The sequence below is a fragment of the Caretta caretta genome, chromosome 3, assembly GCF_965140235.1.
Source record: "Caretta caretta isolate rCarCar2 chromosome 3, rCarCar1.hap1, whole genome shotgun sequence".
Lineage (NCBI taxonomy): Eukaryota > Metazoa > Chordata > Testudines > Cheloniidae > Caretta > Caretta caretta.
Genome location: NC_134208.1, coordinates 191,311,331 through 191,334,142, shown reverse-complemented (window position 1 = coordinate 191,334,142; position 22,812 = coordinate 191,311,331). Strand labels below are relative to the sequence as shown.

At 40.0% G+C, this 22,812-nt stretch overlaps 1 protein-coding gene across 1 annotated transcript in view; it reads right to left on the bottom strand.

The window, feature by feature from the left end:
* The window catches only part of LOC125633571 (protocadherin Fat 4-like), a 46,614-nt gene extending 24,490 nt beyond the window's left edge, over window positions 1-22,124 (bottom strand). The window contains exons 1-13 of the mRNA XM_048843017.2: window positions 21,505-22,124; window positions 17,614-17,739; window positions 17,246-17,503; window positions 15,795-15,893; window positions 15,509-15,681; window positions 14,414-14,562; window positions 12,278-12,585; window positions 7,483-7,752; window positions 5,693-5,830; window positions 5,141-5,354; window positions 4,335-4,493; window positions 1,992-2,143; window positions 628-796 (exon numbers count right to left, since the gene is read on the bottom strand). Coding sequence (XP_048698974.2) covers window positions 628-796; window positions 1,992-2,143; window positions 4,335-4,493; window positions 5,141-5,354; window positions 5,693-5,830; window positions 7,483-7,752; window positions 12,278-12,585; window positions 14,414-14,562; window positions 15,509-15,681; window positions 15,795-15,893; window positions 17,246-17,503; window positions 17,614-17,739; window positions 21,505-22,089 — 2,800 coding nt within the window. The 5' untranslated portion in view covers window positions 22,090-22,124. The remainder of the gene's footprint in view (window positions 1-627; window positions 797-1,991; window positions 2,144-4,334; window positions 4,494-5,140; window positions 5,355-5,692; window positions 5,831-7,482; window positions 7,753-12,277; window positions 12,586-14,413; window positions 14,563-15,508; window positions 15,682-15,794; window positions 15,894-17,245; window positions 17,504-17,613; window positions 17,740-21,504) is intronic.
* Window positions 22,125-22,812: the final 688 nt, after the last annotated feature.

The window sequence follows — 22,812 nt, the reverse complement described above, 5'->3', positions numbered from 1 at the left end:
ACTTTTAGTGCAATGTAGCAGGATGCACATGACCGGTTAGTGCATGGCAGACCACAGTAGATTTACACCCAAGCTTACTGAGCACTAACGGCTCATCTAGACAAGCTCTAAGGGTGAAATATGGATTTATACAGATATAAAGAATATCCAAAATTATCACAATTAATGACAACAAACAATTTGGAAGGCATAGTCAACCTTGCACTTGAAGGCTTAAACCCTTCTTTATTAGAGATCACGATGAAACCTAATGTGGGAGACAAATTACCCCACATCTGCTTTGCAAGGTTCTTACACCTTCCCTGAAAGCATCTGGTGCTGGCCACTACCAGAGACAGGATACTTGACTACGTGGACTGATAATCTGATCCAGTGTGGCAATTTCTATGTTCCTATGAACTCCTGGTCCCATTGAAGTAAATGGGAGTTTTGCCACTGAGTTCAACAGGGCTAGGATTTCACCTGAAATGCTTTATAAAAAGAGAAACAAACACAGAGAATGAGAGAGAGAGAAACATCCACACACAAAAAAGGGGGAGGGAATCAGCAGAGTATTTTGATGGGTTGTGGAAGAGCTTCTTTATCACAAACATACCTTTATTCAGTGACTTCATATAAACAGCTTACCCTTTTCATTGCCTGATATAATGGTGTATATTACAGGACTCTTATACAGCACGCTGATCTGTACTACGAATGTCCCTGCTAATGCTTTCTCACTCAGAGCATCAGGCTGGTAGACAACTGCAGAGAACACTGGGAATGAAGTGTTGATGGGCGCAATCATCACTGACACCTGGGAGGAAAAACCCAACAGTAATGTTACTAGATTTTCAATGCAAACAGATTTTCCTTTATCATTTTGCAGCGGTAAAATAGTCTAGCAACATGTCAATGATTAAAAAACAGAGCAACAGCTGATATTGTTATATGTTGTTTGACATGTTAATCTCTTGAAGGTAATTTGAGTAAGTGAGGTACCAGCCTGATGATTAATTTAGTTCACCAGTATGATTTTTCTAATGATATAAAGGGGTTTCAGATAATAAAGCACACATCAGATAGCTCAGTTGCTAAACAGCTCAAGGAAAGGGATATTGATTTGTGTGATAGGACTTCTAACAAACTCTTCCACTGGAATTTGTAGAGCATGAGGAGAGATTTAAAAATATAAATATTTTAGAATATATTCGTTATTTTAAGATAATTGTACTTTATTTTATGAAAAAATGGCTACAAATTATGTACAGACAGTGCCTACTGGCTGATCATCTTTAACTGGGGTTTAGGTTTAAACTCCATCAGTTAGTTGCTGTCCTATTCCCTGAAGAATGCGGGCTTATGATTCTATATTTTTGAATTCTGTTTAATGTAACCATGCATGTTTTTCACCCATACAAATGTCCAATCCTTTTCTGAATCCTGTTAAACTCTTATCCTCAACAATATTTTGTGTCAATGAGTTCTACTGGCTTATTATGAACATTGAATAAAAGGGTATTTCCTTTTGCTGGGTTTAAATTTGTTGCCTAACAATCTAATGGAATGCCCCTCTTCTTGTATAATGAGAGGGTAAATATGAATACTTGATTTACCTACTCCTGTTCATTATTTTATATACCTCCACCATGTTCCCTCTTATTTGGTCCTCTCAGTTAAACAGTCCCAATCTTTAGATCCCACAAAGAAGTCTCATTTCTCTCATTTTCTTCCCCTGTGTCCTGCACTCCTTCTATTTTTGTTAGGTGGGGGCATGCCATGTATGTATATAATGGCATTATAATATTTGCAGTATTTTCTATCTCACTCCTCATGCATGCAATAACATGGTTTGCTTTTTTGACTGCTGCTATGCATTAATCACAGGTTATCATTGAACTGTCCCCATAGATGCTTAGGTCTTTTTTCCTGTGTGGTGACATTCCATTTAGAACAAAGCAACTTGTTGAATATACTGTGTGAGCACTGGGTAAGGCAATATTGTTCAGTACCTTGACAGAGGTTGAAAGAGGTGGAAGACCTGAGTCTGTTGCAGTGACCATCAAAGAATACTGCACAGTGGTAGTTTGTTTCACTATGTCTCTTGTCAAAGTGATCTGTCCCATGATACTTGAAATCTTAAAAAGGCCTTCAAAATTCCCACCTACGGAGAGAGAAATATGGCTATAGGAAACTTCCAATGGAGCCAACCTGTTCTATCCCAGATCCCCAAGTGAAAACAGAAAGTGGTGAAAGTGGATGGGATGGGGAGGCAAGGGAAAGGTGGAATAACGCAGTAAGGGGTTTGCGAATGGGCAGGCCTCCATGGTACCATTACAGCCCCAGATCACAATGACATCAGAATATTTGCATCATAATGGACCAAAGGGTTTTCTGCCACCTTGCTTCTACATAGACCCAGCCCTGCATTCTGGAGAGCAGCAGAGAGAATGGGAAACCCTTGGGGGCTTCACACTCCTACAAAGACAGGCAACCAAGGGGGTGGGGGTGAATTCATAGATGAGCTAAGTATTATGATTATTTTCCATCATCTGAGGAACTTGTAGGGTTCGTTTTTCTTTCTGTTAAAGGAAGGGGACTAATAATGCAAGGTAGATGGGTGGTTGGAGAAAATCTCTATGGAAGGAAGGCAGAAATAATTAATTAATTAAGTAAAGTATTGAACTCAGAAGCAGTGCACCCAGGATCACCTATAGATGATCCAGTGCACCCAGGATCACCTATTCAAAGGAGAAGTGGGTGGTGTGACAGCCATGAAGGTTGCACATGGGCCTATGGCTCAACAGGGTATTTTTAAAATGATAATTAAAATGGAAAGTTTAAATGATTCAGAGGCATTAAGTGATGCATACTGAGATGACGGTCCAGCAATTAGGGCACTAGCCTAGGACTTCAGAGACTTGAATTTAAGTCTCTGCTCTGCCACAGACTTCCTGTGTGACCCTTGGTAAGTAGCTTAAGCCCAGATCCTCAAGGATGTTTAGGCACCAAAGGAGCCAAAACCTTTGTAGAAGTGTGTGTTGGGGGGAAGGCCAGAGTGCCTCCTTCCTCTCAGTGGCGGCTGATGCTCTGGCAGTGAGCCACCTGCCCTATCTTGTAGTGCCACAGCAGCCCCTGATGGGCAAAAGGTGTAACTGCAGTGCCTTTCTGACAGAATGTATTATTTTGCGGGTGTGTGAGGGGGGGATCTGGGGGACATTAATTCTGTGCTTATATTTCTTTTGTTAAAAAGTGGGGGGCCATAGTCCCCAGGTTCCCAGCGCGGGTGTTAGAAAGTTGGCTAGATTGTCGGGCTCAACAGGTAGTGATCAATGGCTCCATGTCTGGATGGCAGCCGGTATCAAGCGGAGTGCCCCAAGGGTCGGTCCTGGGGCCGGTTTTGTTCAATATCTTCATAAATGATCTGGAGGATGGTGTGGATTGCACTCTCAGCAAATTTGCGGATGATACTAAACTAGGAGGAGTGGTAGATACGGTGGCAGGTAGGGATAGGATACAGAGGGACATAGACAAATTGGAGGATTGGGCCAAAAGAAATCTGATGAGGTTCAACAAGGATAAGTACAGGGTCCTGCACTTAGGACGGAAGAATCCAATGCACCGCTACAGACTAGGGACCGAATGGCTAGGCAGCAGTTCTGCGGAAAAGGACCTATGGGTGACAGTGGACGAGAAGCTGGATATGAGTCAACAGTGTGCCCTTGTTGCCAAGAAGGCCAATGGCATTTTGGGATGTATAAGTAGGGGCATAGCCAGCAGATCGAGGGATGTGATCGTTCCCCTCTATTCGACATTGGTGAGGCCTCATCTGGAATACTGTGTCCAGTTTTGGGCCCCACACTACAAGAAGGATGTGGAAAAATTGAAGAGAGTCCAGCGAAGGGCAACAAAAATGATTAGGGGTTTGGAACACATGACTTAAGAGGAGAGGCATATTGCAAGTTGGTGGCAAAACTCCCATTTAATTCAGTGGAGCCAGGATTTCACTCCATGTCTATCAATTTGTTTCTACAGCACCTGATACAATGGAGACCCTGATCCTGACTGGGGTCTCTGGGTGCTATTATCATATAAAAATGTATTAATAATAATAATAATTATAATTAATAATTTTTCATTGAATTCCAATGGGAGTTTTATGCACAGAGGACTCCCAGGATCGGGCCCTTAAGGTTATCCCATTACAGAATCCTCAGAATGGGATGTTGCAGATGCACAATTTCGTTGTGCTTTACCTTCCAAAAGTCTCCACTCTAGTTGCAAAATTTTAAGAAGTATATTAGTGCTATCAAGACCACAGCAATTCATGCCAGAGGTGGTTATTTCCACTGTACCTGTTAGATTGTAGTAAATGCCTTCATCAAAACCTTTGCTTTCATCTGTTGCATTGATATCTATTACCATCATGCCAGCAGTTGAATTGTCTTGAAGAATCTTGTAATATGAAGGCCTGTCAAATCTGGGTCCTTCTTCATTTACATCTTCCACGTTAACTAAATGAAAGGATATATAGACAACTGAAAATGTGAGTTTAGTCTAAATGACTATGGGCCAGATTCTCAGCGGGTGTAAATCAGTGTAGCTCCTTTGAATTATCTTGGAGCTATATCGATTTACACAAACTAAGGATCTAGTGCTCTATTTCTGTATCTCAAATCTCCTGGTCTCATGGATCTATTCAGTTCTGTGTACACCTAAAATAAAGGTTTAATAAAGGAGCACATGGAGGCGTTAAAAAGTTGTAAGGCAGGATTTTTGTAGGACTCTTTGGATGTCCATCAGCTTCTGTTTCATACAATAATCAGAAGTACACTTACCAGAATCACGTGACCTGATTTCCAGAAGTGCTGAGCACTCAGTAGTTCCCACTGATATCTACCGAAGCAGTAATGACTATTTGTTGTGAAAAGTTTTGTTTTTGAAAAAAAAATTTTTTTTCGACAAAAGCTTGTTTTGAAAAATATTTCAGCCAACTCTAGGCAAAATCCCATTGCCATTAACTAAAATATTTTACTTTAGCGGGTTGATATTACTAAAGAAGACTTTATACATGGCTTACAGTTATGTGTCTATGCATAGCAGCCTTGGAAAAGTTTACAGCAAAAACTGGGGTAAATTCTCTGAGGTAAGTTTTCTCTACCTGTAACATTTGCTGTATCCCGGAAATGTGGATCTCCAGGATTGAAAGCTTTCAGTACAATTGTGTGTTGGGCACAATTTTCATAATCCAGAGGCTGCAGGGTTGTAATATGTCCAGAAAGTTCTCCAAGATAAAATGAAGTTGCTTCGGTTAGGCCATAATGAATAATAGCATTGTAACCTGTGTCTTTATCTGTGGCTGTCACATTCAAAATCTAGACGAGAAAAAAAACAGAGCATAAGTAACACAGTGACTGATTGACCAAATGGTTTGCAGGATTTTATATTTTACATTTACTGCCTTAATTATTGATATGGCATTCTCCAGTATTGCTGGAGTGGCAACACAATCTACTGCAATGCAGATGACTGAGATGTGGCAGAATCCTTGCTGATTTCTAATGAGATATCTTTCCCCCTGAGTCTTACAAATCTCTAATTAATATCAGTAAGGCAGGTATCCAGGTCCACCAAGGATAAGGCAGCACTTCTAAGCTTTATATAAAGAAAATAATCCCACAACAGAAGGCTATTTCGTCTTCAGTTTACAAACCACACTTGGAGGCTCATTCTCTTTCACAGTCACATTAAATGATTTCTGTAGAAACACTGGAGGGTTGTCATTCACATCTTCCACAGTGATGCTGAGAACTAAACTTGCAGATTGTTTGGGAAATCCAGAATCAGTGGCCTGTAAAGAAATAACTCATAAGTGAATATAGGGCTAAATTGTGCAGTCCTTAGTCAGGTGAAATTCCCATTAACTTTTGCAACTTATGCCTATTAACATAAACTAGTGTTTTTCCTAAATAAGAACTGCAGAATTTGGCCAATAATCAATAATTTAACAATCCATCTGTTATAGTCAGATCTGTATATCTGAAATTTGAACAAATTAAATTCTACAAGATGACTGTGCTCTGCCATCACTCTGTGGTGCAGGGACTTTCTTTCTTTCTTTCTTTCTTTCTTTCTTTCTTTCTTTCTTTCTTTCTTTCTTTCTATATTCTGTAGAGTGCTTTAATATACTAGGTTATATTGATATATGAGTGTGAATGTATTATATCTATATTGTATATACAAACATACAATACTTAATTACTGGCAGACTTGGCAGAATTTGATTTTTTTAATAAATTGACAGACAATATCAATGTTTATTTTTGTATTTTTTCTATTTCTATCAATAAAAATTTTCACAGTTGAAAATTATTATGGATTTTAAGCCTATTTTTAATCTATTTAAATTTTCACAGTTGTGGGAAATTATGAGGAGTCAGAAAATAGTTATTTAAGGACAGTAGACTCTGAGATTCAAAAAGTTAAAGTTTTAGAACCATAAAAACACAAATTGTCAATATTACATGTCAAAATTTACGAAGTAAATATCCTTAAATCAAACTCTAAGAAGTTCTCAAGCAGCATTTTTCTTATGTTGCCTATTTGTAAATTCCTATTATCATTGATGGAAATATTTTTTTCATCAATTTGCATGTGTACAGTGAAATCAACGTTTACAGATAATGTAATACTTCCAAGCCCAATTATTGATACAAAGTACTTCCTTTTATTAATTCTGAATTTATTGTCTTTTAAAAAGGGTCTGCTCAGTTTTGACTATGCCCCTACCCCATAGTTCTGACTGTCTTCCTTGAATCTTCTCTTTGCCAGATTAAATAAATAAATGTGTTTAAACCAAAGAGCCCCTGAAAGTCTACATGTGCATGTGTGGTCCAGTGTGGAAACCTTTACTATGTTAATGAGCACTTCGTCACAGAATAATCCGATTGAAATCAATGGGCTGACTCTCATGAAAACATGCCCACAATGTAAAGGCTCTTCAGTCAGGGACTATGTTTTCCTTTGGAAGCTTCATGAGGAAACACAAATAATTTATCAAGTAATATAAAAAGAAGATTTAAATATGTATATATTGAGAAAATATATTCATCAGCTGAGAGTGATGCCTGATATGGATTGGCCAAGCCATTAAAAAAAAAGTTATGGTGCAGTAGTACTTCAACAACTGCAGCCTGAAATGAATTGAGGAACAATTTATTCACATCAAGTCATGCTGATGTTTTATGATAATATTTAATCTTTAAAATAGTAACTTCATCGTGCAAATTCTTTGCTGCACCAGTTTACATCAGTAGAGAATCAGATCCCATGAATTAACCCAAATTCATTCATTTAGTCCCTCACTAAGGGATGAATTTGGCCCAGTATTACAATACTTCACTGTTGGAAAGTGTTTTTCTTATGATGGGTCAGTATTCTCTCAGCCTCTCTATGCCTTGTGTTGAGTATCTGACAAACTGTTAGATCCATGTGACCACTTACTATTATTTTCAATTCATAACTGTCCACCATTTCCCTGTCCAAGGCTCTTTTTGTAGTCAGCCTGCCAGTGGAACTGTTAATATGGAAAGTTCCCTCAAAGTGATTCTCCAAAGAGTAGCTTATAAGGGCGTTCACTCCTACATCTTGGTCTACAGCAGAAAATATGCCAAAGTCTATAGTGTCTTCATTCTCAGGAGCTGATCGTTTGGTTTGAATCAGTGTTGAGAAAACAGGAGAATTGTCATTGGTGTCATTCACAATGATTGTAACCTGTATAAAAGAAAGACATTTTTCTGAGCCATAAAAATAGCACATAAGAGTAAATTCTGTCTCAGTCAGTTAGATTGTAAGCTCTCTGAGTCAGAGACTGACTTTTTGTTCTGTGTTCATGACTTGGGCTACTAGGCACTAATACAAATAATAACAATAAAAAGAACGGTAGTATCCAAACTTTTAGAATACTGGCTTTGCAGATTAGGAGCCTGACTGCCAACAAGAACCTAGCACCTCTGATTCAGATGCCATAAGAACATAAGAATGGCCATACTGGGTCAGACCAAAGGTCCATCCAGCCCAGTATACTGTCTGCCGACAGTGCCCAATGCCAGGTACCCCAGAGGGAGTGAACCTAACAGGTAATAATCAAGTGATCTCTCTCCTGCCATCCATCTCCACCCTCTGACAAACAGACTAGGGACACCATTCCTTACCCATCCTGGCTAACAGCCATTAATGGACTTAACTGCCATGAATTTATCCAGTTCCCTTTTAAACCCTGTTATAGTCCTAGCCTTCACAACCTCCTCAGGCAAGGAGTTCCACACGTTGACTGCATGCTGTGTGAAGAAGAACTTCCTTTTATTTGCTTTAAACCTGCTGCCCATTAATTTTATTTGGTGGCCCCTAGTTCTTATATTATGGGAACAAGTAAATAACTTTTCCTTATTCACTTTCTCCACATCACTCATGATTTTATATACCACTATCATATCCCCCCTTAGTCTTCTCTTTTCCATGCTGAAAAGTCCTAGTCTCTTTAATCTCTCCTCATATAGGACCCGTTCCAAACCCCTAATCATTTTAGTTGCCCTTCTCTGAACCTTTTCTAATGCCAGTATATCTTTTTTGAGATGAGGAGACCACATCTGTATGCAGTATTCAAGATGTGGGCGTACCATGGATTTATATAAAGGCAATAAGATATTCCCCATCTTATTCTCTAACCCTTTTAAAATGATTCCTAACATCCTGTTTGCTCTTTTGACTGCCGCTGCACACTGTGTGGACATCTTCAGAGTACTATCCACGATGACTCCAAGATCTCTTTCCTGATTAGTTGTAGCTAAATTAGCTCCCATCATATTATATGTATAGTTTTGTGAGATCTTTTTGAAGTTCTTCACAGTCTGCTTTGGTCTTAACTATCTTGAGCAGTTTAGTATTGTCTGCAAACTTTGCCACCTCACTGTTTACCCCTTTCTCCAGATCATTTATGAATAAGTTGAATAGGATTGGTCCTAGGACTGACCCTTAGGGAACACCACTAGTTACCCCTTTCCATTCTGAAAATTTACCATTTATTCCTACCCTTTGTTCCCTATCTTTTAACCAGTTCTCAATCTATGACAGGATATTCCCTCTTATCCCATGACAACTTAATTTACATAAGAGACTTTGGTGAGGGACCTTGTCAAAGGCTTTCTGGAAATCTAAGTACACTATGTCCACTGGATACCCCTTGTCCACATGTTTGTTGACCCCTTCAAAGAACTCTAATAGATTAGTAAGACATGATTTCCCTTTACATAAACCATGTTGACTTTTGCCCAACAATGCCACTTATCTAAGGGGTTGTAGCAAGTGTTAGACTCACAAGTGAGCCTCACAAGCAAGATTCGGGTTTGCAGCAATCAAAACTCCATTGCAGGCCAGAGAGTACACAGCTGCATGGGAGACAGGCTGTGGCAGCAGGGCACGGGGACCCAGCATAGAAGGCCATTATTTAGGTCCAGATATTCCAATATTCACTTGGTCTAGGACTTCCTCACACAAATTACTTGTGTGTGAACATGGGCAACTCAAGGGTTACACACTTGGCCCTATAGTGGGAAAGTGGGGAGCCTAGATTACTAGTCACAAAATGCTGGTGTATTTGCTGTGGGTACCAATAATATCAGAGTTCTGATTTGGTTTGGATGTGTCTCAGGCTGATTAAACCAATTCAGTCTGCGAAACTAAGCACAAAAAGAGGTTTTCTTGTCAGTTTCAACTCTTCCACTTTTGCTTCTGGTTGGAAATGACACAAGAACGCGCAGTGTTTCATCACTAAGGGCTCTATAAACTGAGTGTACAAAAAGAATTTGGCCTCTACGTTTTAGAACTTGCACATTTATTTGATTTCAATTCTATTTGTAAAATGGTAATATTCGTTGTTTGTGGAGAAGAGGGGGAAAGATGGGCTCAGTGTTATTTTTGAAAACCATTCCACTCTTCCCTCATTGGAAACTACTGTTTTAAACAATTATTTCAACCCAATAATTATTATCCCAAACTGCATAACTTAAAGTCACAACTTAGGCCCTGATACTGGAAACACTTACCCATGTGAGTAACTTTGACTTCAAGGGACAATGTATGTGCATAAAGTTACCCATATGCATAACTGTTTGCAGGATACTGATCTTAGTTTGTTATTACTACTTATCTCCCACTTCACCTAGTTAATACAGTGCTGGGTGGGAGGCAGATAATTCGGTGGCAACCTTCAATTCAACCTCCAACATTCTAGAATTGTAGCAGCTGTGACATTCTTGCAGTTAAGCTCTTGCGATTTGCTCTGATAAACAGCTGCATGTGTGTCACTCTCGTCAAAGGGGAGTCAGCACTTCCTTAAGCTTTGGTTTGTACAGATGTATTGCCAAACCACATCAATGTTGCTCTCATTTGGAACCCACATCCCAGGCCTCAGCCTAGGAATTTAAAACGGGGGTCAAAAAAAAAAAAAAAAAGAATGCAGCCAGTCTCACACAACTATAATGTGGGCTCCTTTCCCTGGAATTAAATCCCAAGGACTCGACCAAGCTGGTGCATCTTGGTCAAATTATGAAATATAATATGTGGACAGAATAGTATACAGTCTAGGCAAAACCAGTGTGTTCTATGTGGCTTTCAACCATGCCTGCACTGAGCATCAGTGAGCACTATGGGGGTGTAATTTCTAAAGCGCACTAATGTGTTGTACACTAATTGGTCCATGTAGACCCTGGGGGTATGCAGTAAAAGTTCCCTAGTGCATTTTAATGTAGTGGTGTTTCAAACAGTCTTATGTTAAAGCACACTAAGAACTTTTAGTGCACACCCACAGGGTCTACATGGACCAATTAGTACGCAGTACTTTAGTGCACTTTAGAAATCACACCCCTGTACTATGCATTGCTGAGCCATGTAGACATGCCCTCAAGCAACTTTATTTGTCCAGGGGCAATCTTGACTGCACTAATGTTCTAGACAATGAATTTTTCCCTCCATCACTACTAAAATACAAAAAAGAAAAAAGCAGAGCAATATATGGTGAGATATATATTTAAATATAATAAATCACATTCTAATTGCTGCTCCAAAACACAGATTGAAATGAACAAGAATAATATGTAATTACAATGCTAATACAACTTATCAACAAATAAGCTCTGTGTGTGTAAGTCAGCAGCTTTTTATACTTTCATTTATATCTATTGCTTTTTTTTTATTTCTTCTTCCATCTCCCACTTTCTCTTTTTATTCTCTATTCAATGTTCTCCCACTCCTTGCTGCCCATTTCACCCTCCTCTCATTATTTTATTCCTCATCCTGTCTCTCCATTCCTTCCCTTCAATTTCCCTCTTCTCCCATTTCTCATCTCACTCCATCCTCCTTATTTCCTTTGCTTTCTTCTGTCTCCTCTTTTCCCTGCATCTTTTTCCTTCTATCCTGTACACTTCCAATATTTCTGTCCTTCCCACATACCGTATTTCATTCCGTGGGTTTTCCCTCCCCAACTCAATCCTATCTCTACAAAATACCAATGCAGTGGAAGAAAAAAAAAATCCTGGCAAATACTTTATTCTTCTTACACTGTACTTGAAAGTTAAACCTAGTTTAGCTAAATTAAAGAAATTGCATTCATTATGATAGTTTCAGCCTGATGTAAAAATAAGGAACTTAGCAAAACTCTTACAAACAAAATTTATAATGGAAAAAGCATTTAATCTTTACCTTCTGTCTAACATCAAAATTCTAATACTATAATTAAAGGGACAGAAGCAACTTAAATCTCACTGCTCTAGTTCCTTTCTGCCTAACAGTGATAGCAGTAACACCTAAAATTATTCTAACTGAAAGAGGTTAAAAAAAATTCTTTGTTTTTTCAACTTGTTTACTTTGTACACTTGACAGCACTTTGTATATAGTCAGTTTCAATCTTTCCCCAAAATAGGGAGTTACTGAGATTCCTTGTTATTTGTATGGGTCATTCACACAGCAACCTTTTTTTAAAAAGAGGAAACTGCAGTTATAAAATCACAGAAATTTGCAGGGGGCTCTCCAGGAAAACTACTCTCTTTTTGAAGTCCAATTGACATTGTCCCTTTAAGAAAATCAGAAACTAGTTACAAATTGATTCTTAAAATACTTTTGCTAACCATCATTTCTCTATAGTATGTGACATTAAAAATATGGTGTCCTCTGGGTATCACTGCTTATTTTTAAACTATATATTCAGCATTTTCAAAACACTTTAAAATGCAATATACTGTACCAAAGTCACAGCAGAATTGGGTGGCATCGCAGAATCAACGGCTTCTACAATGATGCTGTAAAGATCCTGCTCTTCTCGATCTAAACTGACAAGGGTCATAATGTTTCCTTGGTCATTAACAGAAAACTTGTCAGTATATGACTTGAGAGAGTATATGACTCTAATGGCTATGCTTCCGGTCAGGGCCTTCACAGAGCCAACAGAAGTTGTGACTGGTTCCTGTTCCAAAACACTGAACTCATAGCTGGAGCTTTCAAAAGTCAGTCCAAAGTCAGTGTCATTTACCAGCAAATAGAGAATAACAGGAGCTAGTGGAGGAAAAGACAGATAAAAGCTGTGAAATATCTTGCACTGTGTTTTGTCTCCCTAAAGTAAATGTCTAGGATGTTAGGAGCAACAGACTGATGGAAATTGGCATGATAGGAAAAAGGAATAATAAGAAAAAACAACAATGATAAGAAATAAGCTGTGACAGATATAACTCAAACCCTCTCAGCATCCAGTGCTCATTCCAGAGTAATCCCACTTTGCTGAATGTTATGATATTGCTCCAATAAAAGAGAAGGGAGAATTTGGCTCACTGACTGGGCCTGAAGTCAATGGGACTTGGAGGTCCTTTACGCCAGTAGTTCTCAACCTTTCCAGACTACTGTACCCATTTCAGAAGTCTGATTTGTCTTCCATACCCCCAAGTTTCACCTCACTTAAAAACTACTTGCTTACACAATCAGACATAAAAATGCAAAAGTGTCACAGCACAAGATTACTGAAAAATTGCTTATTTCCTCATTTTTACCATATAATTGTAAAATAAATTAATTGGAATATAAATATTGTACTTACATTTCAGTGTACAGCAGGGGTTCTCAAACTTCATTGCACCATGACCTTCCTCTCACAACAAGAATTACTAAATAACCCCAGGAGGGGGGACTGAAGCCTGAGGCTGCCCAAACCCTGTCACCCTGGGCAGGGTGTGGGGGGAAGCCAAAGCCCGAGCCCCAGCACCCCAGGTGGGGGGGCCAAACCCCTAGGGCTTCAACCCCTGGTGGGGGCCTGTAACCTGAGCCCTGCCACCCAGGGCTGAAGCCAAAGCCTGAGCCCTGGGCGGTGGGGCTTGGGCTTCAACTTTGACTCCAGCCAGTCACGCCAGACCTGGTGACCCCATTAAAACAGCGTCCTGATCCACAACTTGAGACCCGCTTGTGTATAGTATATAGACCAGTGTAAACAAGTCATTGTATGAACTGTAGTTTGTAATGACTTCCCTACTGTCTTTTTACGTAGCCTGTTGTAAAAGTAGGCAAATATCTACATGAGTTGATATAGGCCCTGGAAGACTTCTAAGTAACCCCAGGGGTACATGTATCCCTGGTTGAGAACCACATCTTTACCCACCCCAGAATCAGGCTTCTAATTAGTTATTGTTTCTGGAGGTCAGAGAAGTTGAATGTTAGACCACAAGAATTTTGTATCAAAAGGAAAAGGATTCCCCCAAACTGTGTTTTGGCCACAATACATACAAATGCCCCTGCAGTCACTAATAGTGAAATTTAAAACAATTGTTTTTTCCTCCTATTCATCAATTATCAAAGTTATCCCCTAGGAACAAGTAAGAAAGATAGTCAGTGGGTGTTGTAAACAATACAAAATACCAGGTGACTCAAAATCTATTTTGAAAGAGCAGAAACTTGCTCAGAAGGATGTTTAGGATGTTGAAAGCTGCCTGACTGCCCAGTTCTCTTAAGCAAATCAAAAAAGCTGGAAAAACGGAGCAGAAAATACTATACTGATATGCTCTTTAGTGCATGACTATAGCGTGCCTATCACAGTTGGGGCCTGATCCTTGACTGGTACCCCTGCCATAAATAAATAAGCAATAATTTTAAACAGAATTAATAAATCTTGCTCTGTGTTAATGTGATTCTGTGTCCATGTGATGGGAGGGCATCAGTGAAAGAAATACAATCAGAAGAGTAATGCACACCTCATTGCGGAATTGTAATATGGACTCCATATGGATGTGATTAATTCAAACTTGTGAAGTTTGTTTACATTTGACATTGAATATTCACGCAGCCCAATACATTCTTGAGCACTACTTGGGAGAAAAATTGGTGAAAGCACATCACTTACCATTTGATGTTAGCTGAGGAACCCCATGGTCAGTAGCAATGACTGTCAATGTAATGACTGTGTCAGCTGTGATATGGGCTAGATCACTGGTGAGAGTGATCTCTCCAGTAAGATTATTTATCCAGAAATCATCAGAATGGTTCATGAAGCTGTATTAAAGAGAAGTGATTGTATCATTCATATTATTCACATCAGAAGTATTCTATCTTTATTATTAAAGTTTTATGATAAACAGCCTATCGATTATATTTGCCTAGTTATAATGATTATAGGAGTGGTAGGATAACATGTTTTAGATGCTGTCTCATTAACCTAAACAAATGAGACTATATTTCCTAGCATGTCTTCCATCTTAGCCAAGATGGCATTCAGACTTTCAGTTTCTATTCCACCCACAAGTTTTAGATCCCTCTATGAATACAGAGCAGAGTACAAACTGCAAACTCAAAGGATTATAGATCAATTTGCAGACATGGCAAGAAAGGCAGGTAACTTTCATTGTAAGGATCTGGTTCTGGAAACAATTACTAATGTGCATAGTCCTGAAGCCAATTAAATCTCACACAATAGTAAGTGCTACATTTGGTGCGTAACCCCATAAGTTTCTGACACATTCAACCATCCATATCAACCTATGTATTTTGTTTTAATGCCCAGTCATCGTTGTATCCCAGGACCTTTTTCAACTAAAATGTTCCATGCACAATCTATGTCTTAAGGTTAATGGGTGGGAGTGGGGGAATGAGGGGAAGAATGGCAATCACTTTGCATTTCATTATTTCCATTTTCTATCCAGAAGTGCCAAACTTTTAGCCAGCTATTTCAGACTAAACAAGCTTGGCTTTTGATTAAGGTTGTCTTTTATTTTAGTGGCCCTCCAGTAGTTTGATCATCTCCAACAAGCTTGGTGAAATGTTTCTCTACTGTTTTTCTCTAAGCTTTAAAATTAGGCATATTGTTGTTGATTACACTAATGGCAAAATATAATAATGGGCATCAAATGAGTAGGTATGGGCAACTTGTAATCAACTGGGAAATACAAATAACACTGATTTTCTTTACTAAAAGATATTTATTTACCTTAGACAAAATTACCTGTATGAAATAAGAGAATTGTTCGCAAGGTCACGATCAGTAGCAGATACTGACAGAACAGAAACTCCCTCTTTTTCAGTTGCTACACGTATATTTGCAGAATACTGGGTCTTTGTAAACTGTGGAGGATTATCATTTACATCTAATACACTTATGGTGACATATGTGAAATTCTGGTGGACAACAGAAAACAAATGAATCATGCACAAGAGATGCATAGTCAGTCCATTTAAACTTCAGAAATCAAAGGCTGTTAATGTAAGAATAACGTAATCCTCTTCCTTACCTGTCTCTGAGGTACTCCATTATCAGATGCCACTAACAAAAGCTCATATTTCTCTTTGATTTCTCTGTCCATAAACCCATTAGCCAAAATAGTTCCATTCTACAGAGGAGAATAAAAATCAACACATATATCACATTTTTGACAATGTTTGTGTACATTTAGTTCTCAGGAAAAGTGAGGATGGAAGTCCTCTCTTCATCACAGAACAGGTATAGCCTGGTAGTATCAGGGCAATCTTCTTCACAGTGTCCTGCCAATATGTCTTACCCATGACCTGGAGGGATGGGAACAGGAGTCCCACACTCGTTCTCTGTGGATGGGAGTCTCCATACCCATTCACACCTTAGCTTCTTTGATGAGACTATCAAATAGGTGGTCAGTTATGGTGGTGGCTTCTGTAATGCAGACTCCTGTCCAGTAAGTACTGGACTGAGCCCACCTACCTCATTTACAAAGGCCACAGAAGCACCACTAGATGGTAATAATTCTCAGTCACTACAGATCTTGGCAGGACTTGAGTAGCTGGCAACCTAGAGAAGAAATACTTTTTCATTTCCATTACCCACCTCCTTAGCTACGTAGTCCCTTAACACACATACTGAAGGTTTAGACACCTGATACCAGACAAACATTAATGGAAGTTGCAGGTGATCAGCCCCACTGAGAATGGCTAACAGTACAAAGCCATACTCATGTGATTGATTTCAGTGGGATGACTCACGTGTGAAACTTTGCAGCATTGTTTCCAGGCCTTAATCAGGGTTGGTTCGAGAAAAACTGGGATGCCCTGAAACGCTGTTTGAATGAGCTCCCCAGCTGCAAGTCTCAACATTCGCCATGCAATCTCCTTCCCGATCCCACTCACAACTTCCTCCAAACTCCCAGACCAGCCAGTTTGGAAGGGAGCCTACTACAGGGTCCAGAACAGGTTGTGTGCACATGTATGTTTGCGGAGGCAAATGGGAGCATAGCAGTTGGAGGATTCCTGTTAAACGGAGGGGTTGCAATGTACTCTAGCTAGAACTGTACTAAAGGAAGGGACAGCCTGATACCCCAGCAGCCTCAAACTATTATCAGAGCTCACAGTTGTCACAACGCAAGCACATACTCCACCCCATGCTGCGCTGCCGCAGGAGCAGTAAATATCAACCTTGCATTGCTGGAGTCCCCAGGTCCTCAGGAGCTTCCTAGGGCGGGACTGGCAGCATTGGCTGCGCTGGCCCTGCCCACATAGCCTAATTCATAACTCATTGAAACCAGTGGGAGTCTTCACATTGACTTCAATAGGCTTTGGATTTATATTCTTAGCTTCCAAAGACGTCGGTGTCATTATTGATATCAGAGATGCTACAATGGCTCATATCAGTGCATCATTTCTATCTGGCCAGGCTAACTGTCTTGGAGAAAGAAGCAGGTAGGCATCATTTTCTATGCCCCACCCAAATTCTTACTTGTTGGATACTAAATGGATTCACCCCATCTTCTGCGAATAGGTGAAATGTGATGTGGGCATTTTCTCCCTCATCCAAATCTGTGGCAGCTACATGTCCAACTACGGTAGGTGCATCCTGTGTATAGTCTCCTTCCAGGGTTGTAAAACTGAAGGGCTGCATCTGAAACTCAGGGTTATTGTCATTGACATCCAGAACTGTGATATCTAACAGAGCAGTAGAATTGAGCCCTTCCGTTTCAGCATCAACTGCCCATACCTGCCAAAATAATCAATGAAAACATTACTTGATTTTGACTGAGATTTCAATTGATTGATTAAGACACAAAAGGTGGACTAAACCATCTGAAAGGTTCAGAATGAGCTTACTTGCAAAGTTAACCTCGGTGTAGATTCTCTGTCGAGTTCTGTGTCATTCCTTATTGAAAGTATCCCATGTTTATTGACAGCAAACATAGTGTTGTTAAGAATAAAATACCCCTGAGAGAAGCCGACCTAAAAGAGATGTAATAAGCACTTGAGTTATGGAGAGAAGATGGAAATACCTCTCTGTTATTAACATCAATACTTTGCATTTCTTTAGCACAAAGAGCTTTATAATATTTAACAAAGGAAGGCTCATAACACCCATGGGAGCTGGTAAGTCATATTACCCCCATGTTACAGATGGGCAAACTCACATGCAGACAAGAACAGACAGCAAGTGGAAGAGAAGAGAATAGATTCCTCCAAGAGTCCTGACTTCCGGTCCCCTCCTCTAATATACCCTCATTTAAAAGTCATTTCAGAGTCATGCCTGTGAGGTGGTGAACAGTAGTACCTAGTTCATTCCATTCTTGTTTCCTTCTGAATTGTTTTAAAACTCAGAGACATGCTAGGCAACTACTGCAAAAAGGGAACCACTTCCCCTTGTGACCTAAAAGCATCCCAGTGCCAGAGGACAAGAGGCTCCTGGGTATCTAGCAGTGAGTCTCAGCTGGCCTGACCAACTCAGCATACCCCAACTCACTGTTGTCATAATCTGTATCTAAAAGGTGTCATGAAAGGCATCATAAGTGAACTGGTAACATGTTGGTCAGTATTATTACTGTGTGGTGTCTGTACAGGTGATAGATGAAAAATTATAAATGTGCACTGGAAATACGTTATTAAAATGTGTTTGGCAGGTAGGGCGCCAGTCACGCTGCTCTAAATAAGGAATGTGGTTCCGCCTGCTTGAATGTGTCTCCGATGTAAATTGAACAAGAGACAATGAAGAACATTTATCTAAAGAGTAAACAAAACCATCAAACTGGTGAGTGGGGGAGACAGCTGTGACGTTGCACTCTATATGATTTTATCAAAATATGCTAATGAGTATGAATACGATGTAACTGGAATATGCTTCATGCAAAAGATCTCTTGTAAGGTATCATTACAAATCTTTAAAAAGAAAAGGAGGACTTGTGGCACCTTAGAGACTGACCAATTTATTTGAGCATAAGCTTTCGTGAGCTACAGCTCACTTCATTGGATGCATGCAGATCCAAATCTTATAATCTACTGAGTGTGGTATTCCAATTTGTATAAATGTATCATTCTTGTATCTGAACCTAGAAATATGAAATATAACTCGGAGGTCTGATTGTAATTATGCAAAGTGTGGGCCATTAATGGTGGCTTGGGATCTTGATGGCTCCCATTAACCAGGACAATTGGTTGTAAATGGCTCTGTTTACTTGTACGTCTTCCTGTATACATCTGTGCTGGCAAGTGGGTAATGAAGTTTTACAGTGACATGTGATCATGTCACCTGAACTGGAATACATCTTTAACTTCATCCGATGAAGTGAGCTGTAGCTCACGAAAGCTTATGCTCAAATAAATTGGTTAGTCTCTAAGGTGCCACAAGTACTCCTTTTCTTTAACCTGGTGCTTTTCCATTTAGAAGGAGGGGTGGGAACCCAGAGAGGGACAAAGGATTCCCACCTTGTGCAAAAGATATATAAGGGGGTGGAACAGAACGAAGGGGGGCTGCAGTCATGAGAAATCCCCTATCTACCACCTGAGCTGGAACAAGGACTGTACCAGGGGAAAGGATTGGGCCCAGGCTAGAAAGGAGTCTAGTCTGTGAAAGAAATTTATTGGAACATCTCTGAGGGTGAGGTTTCATCTGTAATCAGCTTCTTACTGTATTAGGCTTAGACTTGCATGTTTTTGTTTTATTTTGCTTGGTAATTTACTTTGTTCTGTCTGTTATTACTTGGAACCATTTTAATCCTACTTTTTATATTTAATAAAATCACTTTTTGCTTATTAATTAACCCAGAGCAAGTATTAATACCTGGGGGAGCAAACAACTTTGCATATCTCTCTATCAGTGTTACAGAGGATGAACAATTTATGAGTTTACCCTGTATAAGCTCTATACAGAGTAAAATGGATTTCTTTGGGGTTTGGATCACATTGGGAACTGGGTACCTGGATGTTGGAGGCAGGAGCACTTCTTAAGCTGTTTTCAGTTAAGTCTGCAGCTTTTGGGGGACATGGTTCAGACCCGGGTCTGTGTTTGCAGCAGGCTAGCATGTCTGGCTCAACAAGACAGGGTACTGAAGTCCCAAGCTGCCAGGGAAAACAGGCTTAGAGGTAGTCTCAGCACATCAGGTGGCAGTCCCAAGGGGGTCTCTGTGACCTAACCCATCACAACAGCCACTTAACTATCACTACAGGGGGAGGAGACATAGAATGTCAGGGTTGGAAGGAACCTCAGGAGGTCATCTAGTCCAACCCCCTGCTCAAAGCAGGACCAAATCCCCAATTTTTGCCCCAAATCCCTAAATGGCCCCCTCAAGGATTGAACTCACAACCCTGGGTTTAGCAGGTCAATGCTCAAACCACTGAGCTATCCCTCCCCCCCAAAAATTAATCTGGCTCTCTGGTGGACACAGAAAGGTGAGCCCCCAGGAGGGCTTCCTGACTTTGAAAACAGAGATAAAGTTTGATGATATAAGCAGAGAGAGAAAACCATTTGGGCATCCTTCACCTGAGAAGACAAAGAAACCAAGTGCTTTGGGCTCTGTGTTGGATCCTAGCTAAGGACTGGCCAGCTGTGTTGGAAGAATGACTGTGGTGAGAAAACTATTTTGAACAAAAGACTCTAGTTTAAGTTAGGTTTTAGTCTCAGAAGCATAGTATCCTTCTACTTAAGTAGCTAGTCTCTGTTAATAAACGTAATCTTTTCTGCTTACACAACCATCTCAGTGCAGTGTTTCAAACTGATGGGTAAAATCCTCAGCCAAACAAACTGGCTGGTGCTGTGGACTGTCTCTGTAAAGGAGCAGTGACCTGGACACGGTTTTGTGAGTGCTACAGTGAGAGGGGCTGAGCATTGCAGAGGAGATGGTTTTGGGGAGACTTGGGCCTTGAAGGGCTGTTGGTGTCGCCCTGCAAGGCGTACCCAGGCTGGGGGAAGCCAGGGTGAGGTGAGTGCACTGTAGCCAAGCTACTGGTGTCAGGGTGCTGATCCAAAGCAGGACAGCACAGAAGCATCCAGGATTACATGGCAGGCAGTGACACAACCCCTTAATGCTCTGGGTGAACCCCAAAGTGTCACCCCCCTAAAGCCAACTTCTCACATGAGCAGGATTTTTCTTTAGGTAAAGGGGAGGGGGAAGAAAGAAAAGATTTGATGGACAACAGAGAGCAATTATGTGATTTCTTGTAAAGGAAAAAAAAGAAAATGAAAGTAACTCCTCTATGATTTCCTTTTTCCCTGATTGATGCAGTACAACAGCTAGATTCACTGCAGCACAGAAACACACTGCTAGGCACACTCATTAAGCAGAGATTTACAGCATATATTAAAGTGGCGTTTCCAATTATTTTGACATAACAAGTGATAATCTAAACAGTTAATTACATGTCTGCTTTTTGTTCTGTAGTCTGACGGGCAAGCATCCATTCTGCTAGCTCTCTCTTGACTGGCCTACATAAGTATTTATATTGAGTCTGGCTTCTCTAAGGCCACCAGATTGCTATATCTTGTACTTGCAGGGTTGCAGGGAAATAGAGTTGAAGCTCAGTCCTTTCCCTTACTGGGTCAATGAGACATTTGCCATTGGCTTCAATGGGAGTATCGTGGGCCCCATGATGCTCTAATAGATTTTCTCTCTTTTTCAAATCGTACCTAACATATTTACCACTGAGCATTTAAAACTCTCTCTTTGCCCTTCTAATGCCATATCATCTTGATTTCTAAGAACTAAGTAGTGTCGGACTTACCTGATCCTTGTCAGTAACATTGAGTGCGTAGATGAGGCCGTCCTTCTGTATGTTTTCAAGAACAAATATACTGTACACTGCCTGACTAAATTCAGGGGGGTTATCATTGACATCCAGTACATGGATAACAACAAGCACACTGGTGTTGAGGCTTGGGATCCCTTCATCTGATACCTCCACTCTTACTTCAAACAGTTTGACAGTTTCGTAATCCAGCTGCTGGCTCAGGGTGAGCTGGCCTGTGGTTGGATTGACAAGGACCATCGGCAAGGAAGTCAGAGGAAGCTGACTAATTATTCTGTACTTCACCCGAGCATTGGCCCCAGAATCCAAATCCGTAGCAGACACTGTCACTAGCACCTTCCCAATCATTTCATCCTCAGAGACGCTCACTTCGTATCCGCTCAAGGGAAAAGTTGGAGGGTTGTCATTCACATCATCAACAAAGATAGCAAAGTTCACAACTGCAGAGAGAGCCGGTTGACCTTGGTCACTGGCAATAACTGTTAAGTTATAAAATGCTTGTGTTTCTCTGTCCAGTTCCCTTCTCAGCACAATTAATCCTGTCACAGAGTCAATATCCATCTTTCCCTCTCCACCTTTTAGAGTATAAGACACTAGCCCATTAAAGCCATCATCTGCATCAGCAGCTGACACACTGAGAACAGTGGCTCCAACTTGCATGCTCTCTAGCACATTAATGGTAGCATTGATTGCACTGAACACAGGACTGTTATCGTTGATGTCTGTAACTTTGATAAACACTGCAGCATAGTCAATTGTTTTTCCGTCAGTCAAAGAAATGTTTATCTCATGAGATTTCTGGGATTCATAGTCCAGTTTGGTTTTTGTCCAGATGGTTCCATTGATGTCAACGTCAAAAATATCTGATTCCGTCAACACTTGCAATGCAATTGGAATGTGGGGATCCACAGAAACAAATTCTATCTGTGTAAGACACAGCATATTATTAATTATAATTAATAATATATCCTATTAATTATATTAATTACTTGATGTGACATTCTAAATAGGAATTTCAGGTTTAGATTACACCTAAATTAGCAGCCTTAACTATCTCTCAATTGAAATAAGACAGATATTTTAAGATGCAATAAAACTTATTTTATTAGCTGAAACTAATAGTGATTACAATGCCATTTCTGTGTATCAAGACTTAAAATACTCAATAACTACAAGATACAGATATCTGTCCTTTTATCAGAACATCATACACGCCCATATACATAAATACACATGTATAATACCCATAACATACACTGAATATACATATATCAGTGTGTGTCT